Source organism: Camelina sativa, chromosome 5, assembly GCF_000633955.1.
Source record: "Camelina sativa cultivar DH55 chromosome 5, Cs, whole genome shotgun sequence".
Lineage (NCBI taxonomy): Eukaryota > Viridiplantae > Streptophyta > Magnoliopsida > Brassicales > Brassicaceae > Camelina > Camelina sativa.
Window position 1 is genome coordinate 3,801,891 of NC_025689.1, and position 16,082 is coordinate 3,817,972.

General features: G+C 36.8%; 5 protein-coding genes across 8 annotated transcripts in view; 3 read left to right on the forward strand and 2 right to left on the reverse strand.

Annotated features, from left to right (window-relative positions):
- The window catches only part of LOC104785333 (aminoacyl tRNA synthase complex-interacting multifunctional protein 1-like), a 3,129-nt gene extending 1,644 nt beyond the window's left edge, over positions 1-1,485 (reverse strand). For both annotated transcript variants that reach the window (XM_010510522.1, XM_010510521.1), the window contains exons 1-5: positions 1,349-1,485; positions 854-952; positions 498-668; positions 286-351; positions 73-138 (exon numbers count right to left, since the gene is read on the reverse strand). In XM_010510522.1, coding sequence (XP_010508824.1) covers positions 73-138; positions 286-351; positions 498-668; positions 854-952; positions 1,349-1,411 — 465 coding nt within the window. In that variant the 5' untranslated portion in view covers positions 1,412-1,485. The remainder of the gene's footprint in view (positions 1-72; positions 139-285; positions 352-497; positions 669-853; positions 953-1,348) is intronic.
- On the forward strand, positions 1,669-4,019 carry LOC104785334 (pre-mRNA-splicing factor 38). Its single transcript, XM_010510523.2, has 6 exons — positions 1,669-2,129; positions 2,240-2,361; positions 2,454-2,544; positions 2,646-2,766; positions 2,861-2,940; positions 3,430-4,019. The coding sequence occupies exons 1-6, from the start codon at positions 1,840-1,842 to the stop codon at positions 3,809-3,811; spliced, it is 1,086 nt and encodes a 361-aa protein (XP_010508825.1). The 5' UTR covers positions 1,669-1,839; the 3' UTR covers positions 3,812-4,019.
- LOC104785336 (U-box domain-containing protein 63-like) lies at positions 4,114-6,146 on the forward strand. 2 transcript variants are annotated; one of them, XM_010510525.2, is made up of 8 exons: positions 4,114-4,546; positions 4,649-4,880; positions 5,040-5,121; positions 5,218-5,275; positions 5,372-5,460; positions 5,551-5,649; positions 5,741-5,811; positions 5,886-6,146. In XM_010510525.2, the coding sequence occupies exons 1-8, from the start codon at positions 4,240-4,242 to the stop codon at positions 6,007-6,009; spliced, it is 1,062 nt and encodes a 353-aa protein (XP_010508827.1). In that variant the 5' UTR covers positions 4,114-4,239; the 3' UTR covers positions 6,010-6,146. The 2 variants fall into 2 exon arrangements, with proteins under 2 accessions (XP_010508827.1, XP_010508828.1); XM_010510526.2 differs by having other exon boundaries at positions 5,554-5,649.
- Positions 6,085-9,244, reverse strand: LOC104785335. Of its 2 annotated transcripts, XM_010510524.2 has the most exons (8): positions 8,863-9,244; positions 8,653-8,740; positions 7,639-8,520; positions 7,416-7,526; positions 7,094-7,156; positions 6,771-6,997; positions 6,561-6,664; positions 6,085-6,473 (listed from the first exon to the last, which is right to left on the reverse strand). In XM_010510524.2, exons 1-8 carry the CDS (start codon positions 8,908-8,910, stop codon positions 6,356-6,358), a joined length of 1,641 nt encoding a protein of 546 aa, XP_010508826.1. In that variant the 5' UTR covers positions 8,911-9,244; the 3' UTR covers positions 6,085-6,355. The 2 variants fall into 2 exon arrangements, 1 of the variants encoding a protein (XP_010508826.1); XR_002037922.1 differs by lacking the exons at positions 6,085-6,473; positions 6,561-6,664 and having other exon boundaries at positions 6,962-6,997; positions 7,094-7,208.
- LOC104785337 (transcription factor RF2b-like) lies at positions 11,255-13,962 on the forward strand. The gene is made up of 4 exons (XM_010510527.2): positions 11,255-12,019; positions 12,871-13,003; positions 13,099-13,183; positions 13,265-13,962. Exons 1-4 carry the CDS (start codon positions 11,556-11,558, stop codon positions 13,690-13,692), a joined length of 1,110 nt encoding a protein of 369 aa, XP_010508829.1. The 5' UTR covers positions 11,255-11,555; the 3' UTR covers positions 13,693-13,962.

Here is a 16,082-nt window from a genome sequence, read left to right on the forward strand (position 1 = left end):
TTCATATGGAAAGATGTATTATGTTATTACAGATTCTAAAACTAAGGAACTGGGTATGAAAAGATAATTCACCTCGAAGTCAAACACTGATAACTTCACAGGAATTGGAGCAAATAATGTTGACAAGTCTTCTTTATTCTGTAAAAAATAAGATAATGAGCAGCATTATTATTACCGCAGAAAATCACAAGGAGAGATAGAGTGAAAGGTTGATGTTCAGAGAGTAAATTAGTCCTCCATACATTTACAGACTACTTTGGCTCAATCTTAGGATGTGGAACCTACCTGGATGTAATTTATCCATCTTATGACATGTGGTACTTTCTCCTTGTCTGAATCTGAGAGGCCAAGCTGCGAACAGTAAGTCAAACAGATAATAGTTAGTCTTTAAGGCCGCCTCTAATTACAGTTAATTTCATCTTGGCATCTTTAACCAAAAACATAAAGTTACTCAGGAATGAATGATAACTACACTATGGAATTAAGAGAAATGGTACCACTGAAGAATGCACAGCTGAAAACACAGCAACATCAGCTGCTGATGGCGTCAATCCATTTCCCAAGAGCACCGACTTGGTAGCTAACTCTACATTCAACTTTTCAAGAGCTGCAAAGCAATCCTTGGAAATTGCAAGGAAACCTTCCGCAAAATCCAGCCACTTCAAAACCTGAAATGTGAAACGATGACTCATTATGCAAAAGAGAGCCACTGAATGAACTCATCATCTACCACCACACAAAAGGCATTGCATCACAACGCAAACTAACTAATCCCCGCTTTCTCAAAATGTGCTAGTAACAAGGAGGGAACTCAAATAAATTTCCATTTAGAGTTCGGCATTCATGTCCTTACCTCATTGTTTTGTGTAGACACTTCCTTTCCAGATGCCTTCAAAACATTAGAATAAAGCGTCTTGACATCACTCTCACCAGCTCCACCAAGAAAAGGTTCCTAAGCAATGAACACAATTATTTCAGAAACAAACCCATAAATCACACCTTGTCTATTTACGAAAAAAATGAGAGACTGGTGTAAGTTCTGGATAAGAGATCAACATAGTGTACCATCAACCCCATGCAAGCCCAAATTCAAAAAACTACAAAACTCCAATTTCTAAAGGTTCAACCTTTTTTACATAACCAGCTTGATGCACAAGTGTAAAACACTGATAAACTTAATATGGAACACAATCTCTACAACTGAATCAAAACCCAATCAGAAAATTTTCGAGTTTTCTCGACTAACTAATTCAAAACATGATCATACACATATACTCAGCTACAAAGCAAGACCTCATAGAAAAAAAAAAAGTGAAGTTTCTGAGATGTCATCTTCTTCAATACTTACAGGATCCAAGGAGAAATGTTTGCAGAGAGCTGATACAATCATCTGCTTCGTCTTTGAATCCATTGTTAACTTCTTCTCTTTCTCTATTTTCGAAATTTTTGTTCTTCTTCTTTTGGGGCTCTTCGTTGAGAAGAAGAAAACACAACACTCCAATTTCTTCGATAGGGTTTATGTAGATGTAACGGTCAACTAACGGCGTTATCTCCATCTCTAGTGGGCCAGAAAAAAATATTATCAGCCCATTAATATTTTCTCATTATGGGCTTTTACCACTGAATGAAATACTAATTAAAAAGAAATAAATAACGAATTTTTTTTTGTTTTCCAGATTCTTCAAAGCCCTAGAGCGTCGTCTTCGTCTTCTACGACGGCAATTTCGTGGAAGCGATTAATTCGATTCCGGCTTCACTGAAGCGGCGTCGCTCGACGTTAGTTAAACCGGCGACTAAGATCTTAGAGGCGGTTTCTGATTAACTTCTTCCGGCGAGATAATGGCAAACAGAACAGATCCGTTGGCGAAGAATATAAGGGGGACGAATCCACAGAATCTGGTAGAGAAGATTGTGAGAACGAAGATATATCAGCACACATTCTGGAAAGAGCAGTGTTTTGGTTTAACTGCGGAGACGTTGGTCGACAAAGCTATGGAGCTTGACCATCTTGGTGGAACCTTTGGGGGTAGCCGCAAACCTACTCCGTTCCTTTGCCTCATATTGAAGATGCTTCAAATCCAGCCTGAGAAGGAAATCGTCGTCGAGTTCATCAAAAACGATGATTACAAGTATGATTTCTAATTCTAACCTTAAATCTGAATCTTGTCTTAGATTTAGGGTAATCAAGTTTGATAGTTTAGTGATTATTGAGAAGATTTAATTCTATTGGTGTGTGCAGATATGTTCGTATACTTGGTGCTTTCTATCTCCGTCTCACTGGGACTGATGTTGATGTCTATCGTTACCTCGAGCCTCTCTACAATGACTATCGGAAAGTGAGACAAAAGCTAGCTGATGGGAGTAAGTTTCGTTTTTCTTTTTAAGTGGATCCGTTGTAACTTTTTTTGATTGATTTGTGTCATTACTAATTTGATCTCTTTTGTTTGGAATAGGGTTTTCGTTGACACATGTGGACGAAGTCATTGAGGAACTTTTAACCAAGGATTACTCTTGTGATATTGCAATGCCACGTTTGAAGAAAAGGTTTGTTGTTTTGCTTTTTTTTTTTTTTTTCTATGGCTGATTTTTAGTTTTTTGGTTTCTGCAGTATTTTTAGATGGTTAGTTTTTCAATTGTGATGATAGGTGGACGCTTGAACAGAATGGTTTATTAGAGCCGAGGAAAAGTGTTTTGGAAGATGACTTTGAAGAAGAGGAAGAAAAGGAGGAGAATGAAGCGATTGCTGATGGATCTGAAGATGAGAAGGTCACTGCTTTATTCTTTGATGATTACTATTTGTTCTGTTACCCATTTCTATTTACTAGCTGTATGTTGATACCATCTTCTTCCTCTTTTACAGGATCATCGCCATAAGAGTCCTGAAAGAGAAAGAGATAGAGACAGAGACAGAGATAGGAGACGCGACAGTCATAGACACAGGTATCTAAATCGGCTCCCTTTGCTAGATTCATTTCTTTACTAGTTACCATCTCTAGTAATTATTCCTTGTGAATTTCTTTGTTGCTTATGATTGTGGAAGCTGTTTGATCTAGCTAATGCTCGTGCATCATGTCTAGTAATTCTCTCTTTTGAATGTCTGTTTCCTCTATGGCATTTTAAGCCATCAGTGGTAGCATACAGCTTCCGAAATTGAAATTGTGGAGATCCTTCCAGGTTTCTCTGTACTGACAGTGTTCAGAGAGAAGTATTATGGATCAGACATCCTTTCTATTAACATACCCTGTTATATGGCAGTTGGTTATTGTATTAAAATATGACAAAGATCTGTAAATCACGAAAAGCAATTTTTGTTCTTCCCATCTAGATTTTAGCTCAAACAATGTGTTTCTGCCACAGATTGTTGTCATGTTCATAGTTAAGCTTATTGTTTCATGAATTATAATTTGACCAAGATATTGTGATTGGCAGGGATCGTGATTATGATAGAGACTATGATATGGATCGAAATCATGACAGAGAGTATGAAAGAGAACGTGGGCGTGGTGGGAGAGACCGGGATAGAGAGAGAGATAGAGATCACTATGGAGAGCGAGATAGGGATAGGGACAACAGGGAGCGAGGCAGAGACAGAGAACGAGACAGAAGAGACAGGGCGAGGCGTAGGAGTAGAAGCAGGAGTAGGGATCGTAAGAGACACGAAACAGATGATGACAGGGATCGTGATGAACCAAAGAAGAAGAAGGAGAAGAAGGAGAAGTTGAGGGAAGATGGAACTAATCATCCAGATCCTGAGATTGCAGAAGCTAATAGAGTGAGAGCATCACTGGGAATGAAACCTTTGAAGATGTGAAATGAGAACATGGTATCAAACCCGAAACTTGGTTCATTGTGTCAAGCTACTACTACAGTGTGATTCTCACTTTAGTTTTTTGGTTTTCGAGTTGTCTAATCCAATCCCTCTTTATTGTAGAACAAAAATGGAGAATCTTTGAATCGCATTTGTAACTGTATGTTCTTAACCGGATCATGAAAATTCAGATTGTAAACCGGTTCAAATTCATTTAGTCATGACGACGTGGCAATAACACTTATGAGTCCCAACAAAAAGTTTCTGGTAGTAAAATGATACGGTTTCATAATCATGAAGCGTGACGACGCGCGTGCTTCTTCTTTATGTCCCACGACGTCGTTTTTATTATGTTGTCTATTTTTTTCTAATCTCAGCTTCCTCCTCCGTCTGAGTCGATCGTCTTCTGAAATATTCCGGCGGAAAAAGAAATGTCTGTTAATGAAAGTATCGATCCTCGGTTCCTATATCATGTGGAAGATGAATCTCTGCGGTTCCGTGTCGGAGAGTCCGCTCCCAAAATCCGGGAGCTCGAAACCGTCGGCGATCGCCGTTTCAGAATCCGGCAAGGTTTCTGCGGAAACAGAGTTGAGAAGGATGAAACGAGGTATTCCGATGGAGATGGCGACGAGTATAATGTTTCTTTCCGAAGTCATGGCGCCTTGATTCATCATCCTAGTAATAATGGTGATTCAGATTCTGCAGCTGCAGAAACCAACAAGGAAAGTAAAAATCCAGGTACGTATAATGGTTTATTGTCTTAAGATAGTCTCTCCTACGAATATTAAAGAATCCACTATCTTAGTTAGCGGCTCTCTCAAATCTCGAATCACTCTCCAGGTTCAGTTGGTTGGGAACTGGTTGTGAGAGAAGATGAGGAAAGGAAAGCATCGATGATTGATCGCCATGAAATGGAGTTTAAAGTGATGATCACTAACCCAGATGATAATGTATCTCATTCCCACCACAACACGCTGTCAAAACGAGATTTTGCTTCTCTGGAGAAGGAGAGAGTCACTAGTGTCAGCAGCTCTTGGGAGTCTCTCAAAGCCATCCTCTCTGATCCTGTCACGTAAGTATCTGCTCTGGCTGTAATAGATCTGATTATGGTCAATGTACTTTGATGACTCATTGTGGTTTGATACTGTGATGGAATATGTATATTTTTAGAGAGATAAAGGTTTAACTTTCACAGAGATGATTCTCTGTTTGTTATTTTGCTTTTGGATAGCGGAACCTTAATGAATGATGCTACGATACTGCCTTGTGGACATTCTTTTGGAGCTGGAGGATTAAAAGAAGTTAAAAGAATGGTAAAAAACGATTCTTTACTAAATCCGCTTTAGATTTCTTGGTTTTGTTATATGTGAATCTCTTAACAAACGAGTTTTGACAATTTATGTTGTCAGAAAGCATGTTTCACATGTTCCCAACCTACTTCAGAAGGATCAGGAAAGCCAAATCTGTGTGAGTTTTTACGACATTGCTGGTTTTCAGTGGAAGACTCAAAATCTCTTCAAGAGTCACTTCTTTTTCCTGATCCAGTTTTATGCGCTTGTTCAGCTCTTAGAATTGTAGTTCATGCTTTCTGCCAAGAAGAGGAATCAGATTATATACATTCGTTGAAGCGAAGGAAAGACAAGTCGGATCAGGTTTGTTTGTCGTTAATTATTAACCGTGTAAGCTTAACTTTTTACAATGAAGAAACAGATAAGCAGAGTTTCTTTCTAATGAATCTGCAGCAGAAGAGAAGTTTCTGTATCCCAAAGATCACAGAAACTCCAAAGAGTAGCCGAGGCATACAGTTTCCTTTCTCCATTGGAGATCTTATTATCATAGAGGTCTGAGATCTTCCACCATACCAAGGTTACTTATCACAATCTAGAGAATTCTACTTTCATGTTTTAACAGACAAAAGTTACCATGGTTTAGGGAAACAAAAGGACACCTCCACGGTTTGTCGGACGCAGGGCAGTTATAATGACACAGTGCTTAAATGGATGGTTAAGTCTCGTTTGCCTCATTTTATCCATAAGATGTTAAAGCTCTTATAACAAAACTGGACTTCTATTTTCAGGTACGTTGTGAAGACAGTGGACAATGCAGAGTCTATTAAGTTACAACATTGCTCACTTGCAAAGATTTCGGACAATTCACCTGCTAAAGTAACAGTAGCTGAAATGGCTCCATCTTGGCTTTAGCTCATAGAGATCAGCGTCTGTAATTTTTCCTTCATGAGAAATTAGATACTACATTTCATTATGTGGTACAGGAACGAGACAACAATTCCTTGTATTATTAAGTCCAGAGTTTCATACAAGAAAACTTTGCCCTCTAACAGATATGTGTATTGAAGCAAATGCCAAACTGTAGGATTGATATTAAAAAAGGTCGCTACTAATGTTACATATACGAATGACGAAACCATCAATCGCCTATTATTTACACTAAAGATGATATTAATACCTATTAAAGGTACTAACACAAATGACAATATATAGTTGGTGGGACTAGTCGAAGAGCCGGTAAACCAAAAACAAACAAAAATTAAGAACTGGTAGGCGACGGCTTCACCATTGACAGAAGAAAACTGCAGGTTGAAAAAATGGAAGCTGCAGCCGCCTGAACCGCCATACTAGTATCCTGACTCCCGTCTTTCCCAAAACTGCAAACATATTGTATAGCAAGAAATATCAGTTAGATCAGTCTTTTTCTATGCGTCTATAGAGACTGCTTGGTGTAATTTCCTCACCTTGAATCTGATGATTGGGAACTAAAAGGCGAGTACTCGTCCATTTGCCGTAGACCCTCGTTGCATCTTGACTGCATTTCTTTCACTTGGTTTAGCGAACGTTCCTGCGAATTTCAAATCCATAGTATCAATACATCAAACACCGCCTCGAGCTTAAAAAACTCTGTCTATATAATCATTCAAACTTGAAGGCAGTGGATATGTACGCACCAAATCTCTTTCTTCATCATAAAGAGCTTTGTTAATCTGATCAAATTTTGCAGACCACCTTATCTTATGCGTCTCTGTTACTGTATCAGATGAAGCATCACCAGAGGTATTCGTATTCGGCCTCTGACGAGTATCTTCTTGGTTAGAAGAGGATTCTCTTGATGAAACGAGAAGCGGTAACTCGGTAGTCAAAATATTTTGAACTCTGTTCCTACTCTCCTGCACAGCTGCAAAAACATCAAAAGATCTCAATCAGATCACTAAAACTGAATTAACCCAAGAAGCCCCTCTGCGGTATTCCTTCAAGTAAGTGAAATGCACACCTGAAAGACGTCCACTGAGGTCTTGGTGAAGAAACTCCAACCATTGAGAAGCCACGGTAGCAGCTAAAAAGCAAACAAACATTTTCCTTTTAAGCATTTCTTTCCGTTTCCACTTCTGCATATGAAGTGATCATCATGCACAAAAGAAGAAATACCTAACATTTTATCCTTCTGCCACTTCTACACTACTTTAATCAGTAAACCTAACTGACAAAAATCTCCATTTATCTCCATAGGACTTAACCACTTATTACTTCAGACATATGTAGAAACTCATAAAAGTTTACTCAAGGCGATCTGAAACAAGATAAAAGGTACTGACCTTCAATAGCAAGAGACGTGGCTTGTTGTGGGTTTGAAATGGAATTGGTGCTATCAGACATCCCGGTAGATGGTAACTTAAAGGCTAATGCCCTATCTTCTCTGATTGACTCTGAAATCCCAAGGTAAACAGAGTGATTAAACATTGATTCTGAAAGATCTCATATCTGATCTGAATTGGCTAATATGATCATCTTAACGAGGTAAATGAGAGAGATAGGTACCTCTTACATTCAAATTGGCATGTCTTTTCCCCACGGTTGCATTCTCATTAGCATTCCGAATCAAAGCTTCAATAACTGAGCAGACCTGTTTCTTAGTCCTGACATGGTTAATGATTCCCGGGTTCAGTTCTGTCAGCAATCCACTTGGTGCGGTAACATTTGCGAACCTATCTACCAGCTGTTGTCTATCTACCAGCTGTTGTTCTTTCCTAGGAACCTCGTTTCTCTTCTTGAGAGAATCACCACCTCTCCTCTTATTCTTTGGTTGCTTTTGCGCAGGTACTTCAACAGGCGCACTCGCTACTGTAGAACTTGGTGCTGCTACTCCACCCAAAGGGCCAGAGAGAAAACCATTCCGCTTCATTTCCCTCCATCGCCGCATCGAATCTGACTCACCCAATGAACCGGCCGCACTACTACACATCTGAAAAGGACCTACTTTATCGCCAACAGGATTTGAAAGCGGCGGCGGCTCAGCTGCTCCTCGTACGGATTCAGAAGTCTCCTTAGGTTTCAAGACGGAGCTATTCTTTGAAACATCAACTTGAGCTCCTCTTGACTCACATTTACTCTCATCCTTCACAGTATGATTATTCTTAAGCAAAGCTTGTTTCCCAGTACTAGCAACGCATCTACCATCAACTTTAGAAACTGAGTTAGCAGCCTTAGGCAAGCATGTTCTCGTCTCAACAACAGCGGGAGGTCTTACATCTTTAACCAAAACATCCTTTTCTCTAACTAGTACTCTTCCTAAACCTTCAGCATGAGGAGCCACATGCATTTCAGATACTCCTGAAACTTTTCCACTAGTAAGAATTTTTGGTAGCTGAACACTAGTTCCGATTTTTCCATCAGACTGCAAAGTACTGATTTTTTTAGCATCTGTAGCCATAAAGCATTAAAACAAACAGAAAGGAACTTTTTCTCAACAAACCATCCAAAAGATTCAGTGATAAGATCATATCCAATAATCGAATCGAGTAATATCAAACTCATAAAAACCGAAAGAATTACCAGAATCCAGATCTGGCACTTTGACACGTTTAGACCCTAATTCATCTTTCTCTTCTAATCCATTTCCGTTACGCTTCTCTCCCGAAATCTGAAAAATTGAGAGAAACCCAGATACCAAGAACACAAACCCCACCAATTAACAAATCGCAAAACAAAAAAAAAAAAGTCATCGGTGGGAGAGAAGAGGAAGAAGAAGAAGAAGAAACAAACCCCAGAATTCGATGCAACCGCAGAAGAAACCACTCTCTGTTCCTCCATTTCCAAACCAGAAAGATCTCTCTTTTTCCCCAAAAAACAAGAACCCAGTTCTTAAATTACGCAGATAGAGTCCACACACGAACGAAAACGAAACGGGTACACATAAAATAATAATAGGGGGATTTGGGGGGAAAGGAACCCAGAGAGGAAAGATTTTGGAGAAAGAAATGATTTTTAGGGTTGGGGAGAGAGTGAGGTGATGAGAGATTTGCAGAAAGCTTTTGAGGAAGAGAAAGGGATTTTGAATTCAAATGGAGGAGAGTGTGTTTGTTTGGGTTCTTGTTATAAAGGAGCGAGCTTTCTCGTTTTTTTCGGCCGCTCAAGCTTGGACCCTTTTATATTCTTTCAATTCCCACACCCCAAAGTAGAGAAGTAGGGCTCATTTTTATCTTTAAATTACATCATGCTATTACTAACTCTACTACATATTTAGCAATTTTTGCTTCTACAAGCAAAAAAACCTCTTTAGATTAATAATGTTCGGACCATAACATTTTATTAATTTACGATAATATTAAGTTATAGTATAAATTAATAATAATTATTTTATAGATATATGTTTGAATTGTTTAACTTTTTTTAATTATAAATTGCGACAATTTTAGCTAAATAAAATTAGACTTTCAAATGTTATAAATTTTATTGTTTTGAAATTAAATTTTTTATATTTAGAAAACATTATTGACAAAAAATTACAAATACTATAAACGTATATACATGACATACATAAACATAAATTTATGAATAATAATATAAATTATCGTATTTTAGTAACCTATAAAACTATCAAAATGAAAATGATGTATATCTAGCTACTTTTTATGGTATGTTATAGAGTAATTTATATCATTGTAGTTTGAAAATACAATATAACAATTGTTTTATAGATATGGGTTTTAGGATAATACAGATTTTTAAATCATACATTATTACATCAGTATATATATATATATGTGTGTAAATTTACATGATTATTAATTTACGATATTATTTAAATCATATTTTACATGGAAATTTCAAAAAAAAATATTATCTTATCAAATTTTGGTATTTTTTACACTATTTCGACTAGGAACTAGCAAATTTTATTAATTTATAAGATTTATTAAATTGTAAAAGTTTAAATATATTTCTGATTTTACTCTTTACTGTACATTTTGTAACTGTTATACTCCTAAAACTAGTATAATTTCCCGCATCTAGAGGTCTATTAAGATGTATATCGATTGAATCCGTTTTAAATCCGTAGGTAGCCATAAAAATATATTAATATGAAAATGTATTAATAAAAAGATAGTAGTTATACGATTTATAGCAATGTGTATGTATAGACATGAGAATATATTAATAGTTGTGGATAAGTATGTTTAAGGAAACCAACGTAATAATTTATGGAACTTTAGGTAAAACACACAATATTTTAGTGTGAATCATATCAGGGCCGGTCCATAGGGCAATCAACTCAAGCAAAGGATTAGGGCATCAAAAAAAATTAGGGCATTTTTTGTAAAATTATTATAGAGTTTTTATATATATCTAAAGATTTTTACAAAAATGTGGACTTTAATATAAGTGCAAATCATAGTTTTTGAGGTTAATTGTTAGTTTTAGTTTTGATTTTTTCCATTTTGAGGTTAATAGTTTACTTTGTTAAACTATTAGATAAATCTTTTCATCAAAACTAATGTTTTGATTTTGATTTGTGTTAATAAATTTTCAAAACACTAAACATAAAGTCTTATATACCATTAGTTATAATTTTTTGGTAATATATAAAAGGGCATGTTTTTTAGTTCGGCATAGGGCACTAATAAATGTCGGACCGACACTGAATCATATTATATTAAGCAAATAGTAGAAACTAAACTCTAAACTGAAAGAAAATTATCTAAAGTTTACCCTATATAGATCAGTCGTTATGTTCTAATATGTAGAATTAGCAAACTCGTGGTTAAAAAATAGTCTTTCACTTTTTTTGCACATGAAATAGAAGAATATTATGGCCATTGACTTATTTCATGAAGGTAGGTTATTTGCCAATTTTGTCTAATGTCTAAAATAACAAAAAACGAATATTAATTCCAATGCAAATACGAAATCGGACAAAAAAAATTGTAGATAACTTTAAAATAATTAAATATGGAAATGAATCAATGATAATGTAATTAGTCCTTGTGGGAGATTGTGTGCGGTTACAACTTTTAGGAAAATATTTGATGAAAATAAATACTGTTGAATACGGAGAATCTCATATCATATGATATTAACATAACATACATAGAAACATATAAATTTCAATTATATCAAATGCAAAAAAAGGTAAAATGTAGTAATGTACACAAGATATGACTTTGGGGTGATCAAAACAAACCTTCAAAGTTACATATAAAACGAAACGCTTATGAATAAAAGGGTTTAAAATATAAAAGTGGTCCGCGAACGACGCCGTTTGGAGCCTGTTGTGTTCCGTTTTTTTTTTTTTTTTTTACTTCTGGCCATCACCTTCGGACACAAAACGTGAAATCTGAATCTCTCTCTTTCGCTGTCCGATTCCGACAGATAGACAGAGGAAGAGAAGGGCGCGAAACACAGCGAGAGAGAGAGAGAGAGAGAGAGAGATACAAGGAAGGAAGGACGATCCAGGTATGGAGGATCCTTCGAATCCAAAATCAAACCAGAGCAATCTCCCACAATGCCTTCCTCTAACCGCCTCAGCTCCGACGTCTGCTCCATTTCGTGGTCCGTACCACCGTAGAGCACATTCAGAGGTTCAATTCCGTCTCCCTGAAGATCTGGATCTCTCTGAACCATTCGGAGGATTCGACGAGCTCGGATCCGAAGATGACCTCTTCTGCTCATACATGGACATTGAGAAACTTGGATCCGGATCCGGATCCGCTTCAGATTCGGCTGGTCCATCAGCTCCTAGGTCCGATAACCCGTTTTCAGCTGAAAACGGAGGAGCAGAGGCTGGGAATTCGAGACCTAGACACAGACACAGCCTCTCCGTTGATGGGTCTTCGACTTTGGAATCAATTGAGGCCAAGAAAGCTATGGCTCCTGATAAACTCGCCGAGCTTTGGGTCGTCGACCCTAAGAGAGCTAAAAGGTTTCATCTTTATTCCCAAAAATTAAATCTTGTTCCTTTTAGATCGTTAACAACAATTTTTTTATGCTATAGTTTACAATTCGCGGGGAAAAGGTGGTTTCTTTATGACATTTATCTGATGAATGTGTATCTTTTGATGTTGATGTGATGCCATTTAGGTGTTCTTTTTTTTTTTGCCTGGTTACGTGTGTTACCAAGCAACCTTTTGTTTTGACTATGATCTCGAATCTTAACGATAACTGAATTTTAACTGAAATTTAGTTATAGCTTCTACTATGCTACTTTTTTGGTTTTAAGGTCTTTCTGGTTGGGAGAGAGATCATGAGGGACCCATAAGTATGCTTTTTTGTGTTTAAATCCCAAGTTTGAGTTTTGTGGGAATGCGTCTCTTTCATGATGATTTGATGGCCCCTCAACTAAATTCTTTTGGACTAGCTTTTGTTTGATTGGTCGTTTCAAGCTTGTTTTTCACTTCCTGTGTGGTTAGAGATCCTGTCTAATGATGAACTTTTTGAATCTTTAACATTCAAACTTTTGAGATGATCTCTTTTTTACATTTTCTTTAGTAGTCAACTATTTGGAATTGAAAGTTATAGTTTCAATTCAAGTGGTTTTGGTTCGGAAAAAAGTTTGGGGATTAGCTTTGTTTAGGTTCTGATCTGTCTCAATGGGGTTAAGGGACGTTATCCATGTAATCTTGGAGTGAACCTGGTAATGGTCACTATTAATTGCATGACTGGTCTTGTGACTTATTCTAACAAATATGCCTGCCATAATAGAGTGGAAACATTCTGCATTCGCTATTAATTGATACTCAAATTGTCTAATCCTGTCTCGTGCACTATGTGCAGGATAATTGCTAATAGACAGTCTGCTGCTCGTTCGAAAGAGAGGAAGGCTCGATATATCTTGGAGCTCGAGAGGAAAGTTCAGACTTTGCAAACTGAAGCTACTACCCTTTCAGCACAATTGTCTTTGTTCCAGGTTTTTTATTACAAACTTTAATACTTTATCTGCAGTAACATTCTCTTCTTTGCACTCAGTTTCTCACCTACTGCCTAATAACTTGCTTCTTACAGAGAGACACAACTGGTTTATCGTCTGAGAATACAGAGCTCAAGCTTCGTTTACAGGTCATGGAACAACAAGCTAAGTTGCGAGATGGTATGTATTTCTCTCCTTCCCTCCTTTTATATGATTGTTTGGGTTTTGAAAGTCATGTATTGATGATTCTTCACTACACAGCACTGAACGACCAACTGAAGAAGGAAGTTGAGAGGCTGAAATTCGCAACAGGAGAAGTGTCACCCGCTGATGCTTATAACCTCGGAATGGCACACATGCAATATCAGCACCAACCACAACAATCCTACTATCAACATCATCAGCAACAAACCGATGCTCAAAACCTGCAACAGATGACTCATCAGTTTCATCTCTTCCAACCAAACAACAACCAAAACCAGAACACATCCTCTCGCCAAAACCCTCCCACAAATCATCAGCTTATGCATCACGCTACTTCTAATGCCCCGGCTCAATCTCATTCCTATTCAGAAACAATGCAAGAAGACCCTCTTGGCCGGTTACAGGGGCTTGACATTAGCAGCTGTGGCAGAGGCTCAAACTTTGGTAGGTCTGACACCGTCAGTGAAAGCAGCAGCACTATGTGAGGCTGCCTTTTTCCATTTTCCAGATTCCCCTTTTGTCGATAAACCTATTCTTTTGCTCTCCCTTGAAAATCTTTAGCTAAAAAAGGTAACATCTCCGTGACCGTCTGATTCATTTTTTAATCCTGTAAAACTGGTTTCTTTTTGGGGGTTTTGGGGTTTCAACTTTAGAGACCACAGGTGTTTTAACTTGTCTGATTTCTCTGTTTCCTGATTCATCTTGTTCTTCTGGGGGAGCTACTCAAGTATAACCAGATCCTTTTTTTCTGTTTCTTTATGTTGTATTACTTCCCTTAGTTGCTTCTATAATCATCCTTGTAATTGATGGTTGAATCTGGATTTGGATTTTGAATTTGGCTTTGGGTGAAACCCGATCAGAAAGTGTTTTTGTTTTGCAGTCTCCTACATCACTTTGTGTTATTTTCGTTTCCAGTAAATTTATTTTAAGTAAACGTACAAAGTTCCAGTTACTTTTGCTTCAAGCATAAGTTTTTCAAGACTCCCATAAGAACCCTAATGTCTGAATTCACTTTTCTTAAACCGCACTAGAGTTTAACTGATATAATAAACCAGTATCTTTCAGGGAGATTTTGAATAATAAAAATCCCACACTAAGCATAGGAATTAAAGCAGAATTACGTGTTAAACCACTCACTAAACCATGTCAAATCAGAAAACTACATGAACCGAACTAGCCATGTTGAGGCCACTTAAGAGGTACCCTATCTACCAAACAACAAAATTAAATACTCACATGAGAATTTCTCAACTCTATCTTCAGAAAAAAACTTAAGAACACTTGATGAAGTTTATGTATCTTGTGTCGGCTATTAGATTGGAATGACGTTCTCTTTGGACAATGACCATTCTTCAGGCACGTAATTATGGACAGTCCCAACAGTTTTGGGGCAACAAGTAGACAAAAACCTTGTGATGGTTACTTAAAGCGTGGTCCCTTTAGTTTTCTTTTGCTACATTTTGGATAGACTCACGTGTTTTGTGGATACAATTCAACAGTGTTTTGCTTCGATTGATACTTTGCTCTTATCCAGCTTCAGAGTAGATGAGTGTCTGCATTGGCACTGAATGTGGTCGAAATTTTATTGTATTGAAAAAATTACTGTAACAAAGAACTTAGAGCAACCTTTTAGCTAATATTAAATAGATGAACTCATGAACCACCTAAAGATTCTTTGTCAAGAAAATCTTACTCAAAAGAAGACGGTAGTTTACAAAAGTAAAGCTAATCCCACTGTCAGATAATTTATATCATAAATCTTCTTCTTCTTCTTGATGAAAAACTATTTTTATATTTATCCCTAAAAGCATAGTGATTTTTGTAAGTTGTTATAATTGTATCATAAATATATACATCTATGAATATATCATGTACATCTATCTGCCTGCAAATTTGATTATTTCACATAAAACAAAATTTATGTGAAGTTGTATATGGTGATTTTCGGTCAGTCAAAAATATTAATATGAGTTAGTAAAATATTAACAAATGATTTTTTTTTAATCAAAATTTAACTTCTTAGAAGGGTTTGAGTTAACCTAATTCTGCTTTGTTTAATTTACCTTTTTCCAAAAACCAGTGTAAATAACATTGAATTTTGTGATATTGATGTCGTATGTTATCAATTATTATCACTCATGTTTACATTTACGTATTGTATATTGGAAAGAAGAAAAAAACGGTGCTTCAAATTTTTTTATTAAAATAATCCTAAATTTGCCAAACATATATAGTACTGTAGTTTTCATACAAAATCCTTGTTTGTTCTGCCGAGAATCAAAATACATTTCTATATTTTAGGGAATCACGGAGTAACCTATATATGGCTGCGTTTTACTTGATGACATTATAGGCATAGACGCATAACGGCATAAGAATAGAGAGAGATACATCATACATGAGAGTAACTAATTAACTAACAGGATGTATAAAGGGACCAAGAAATTGACGTATCAGAAAATTGCGTGAGAGCCTTTAAACGTTAGAAAGTCTTTGCATGTGCTTGTAACATGGTAGGGGCCATCTACTGACCCGCCTACTATTTAAAATGTCTTACTGGTCTGTATGGTGGTCAATCCAGGTAATATTAAGTAGAGCTAAGCATGACAATATTCACACAAATATTCCTAATGAAACCCTTAAAAACTAAAAATATTCCAAATTGTTATGAAAGTAGAGTTTAGGGATAAAGCTCTTGTGTTTCTTATTGATAATTCCCAAGGATTACATGCATATATATAGTAGATTACAAAGCTTAGGGTTAGACCGACTAAAGAGTTAATGGCCGAGTAAGGCTTCGGCCCATGGGCCGAAGCTATATGGACTGAGTAAAGCCTATGGACCGAGACTCCATAGCTTAGTACATGGGCCGGTC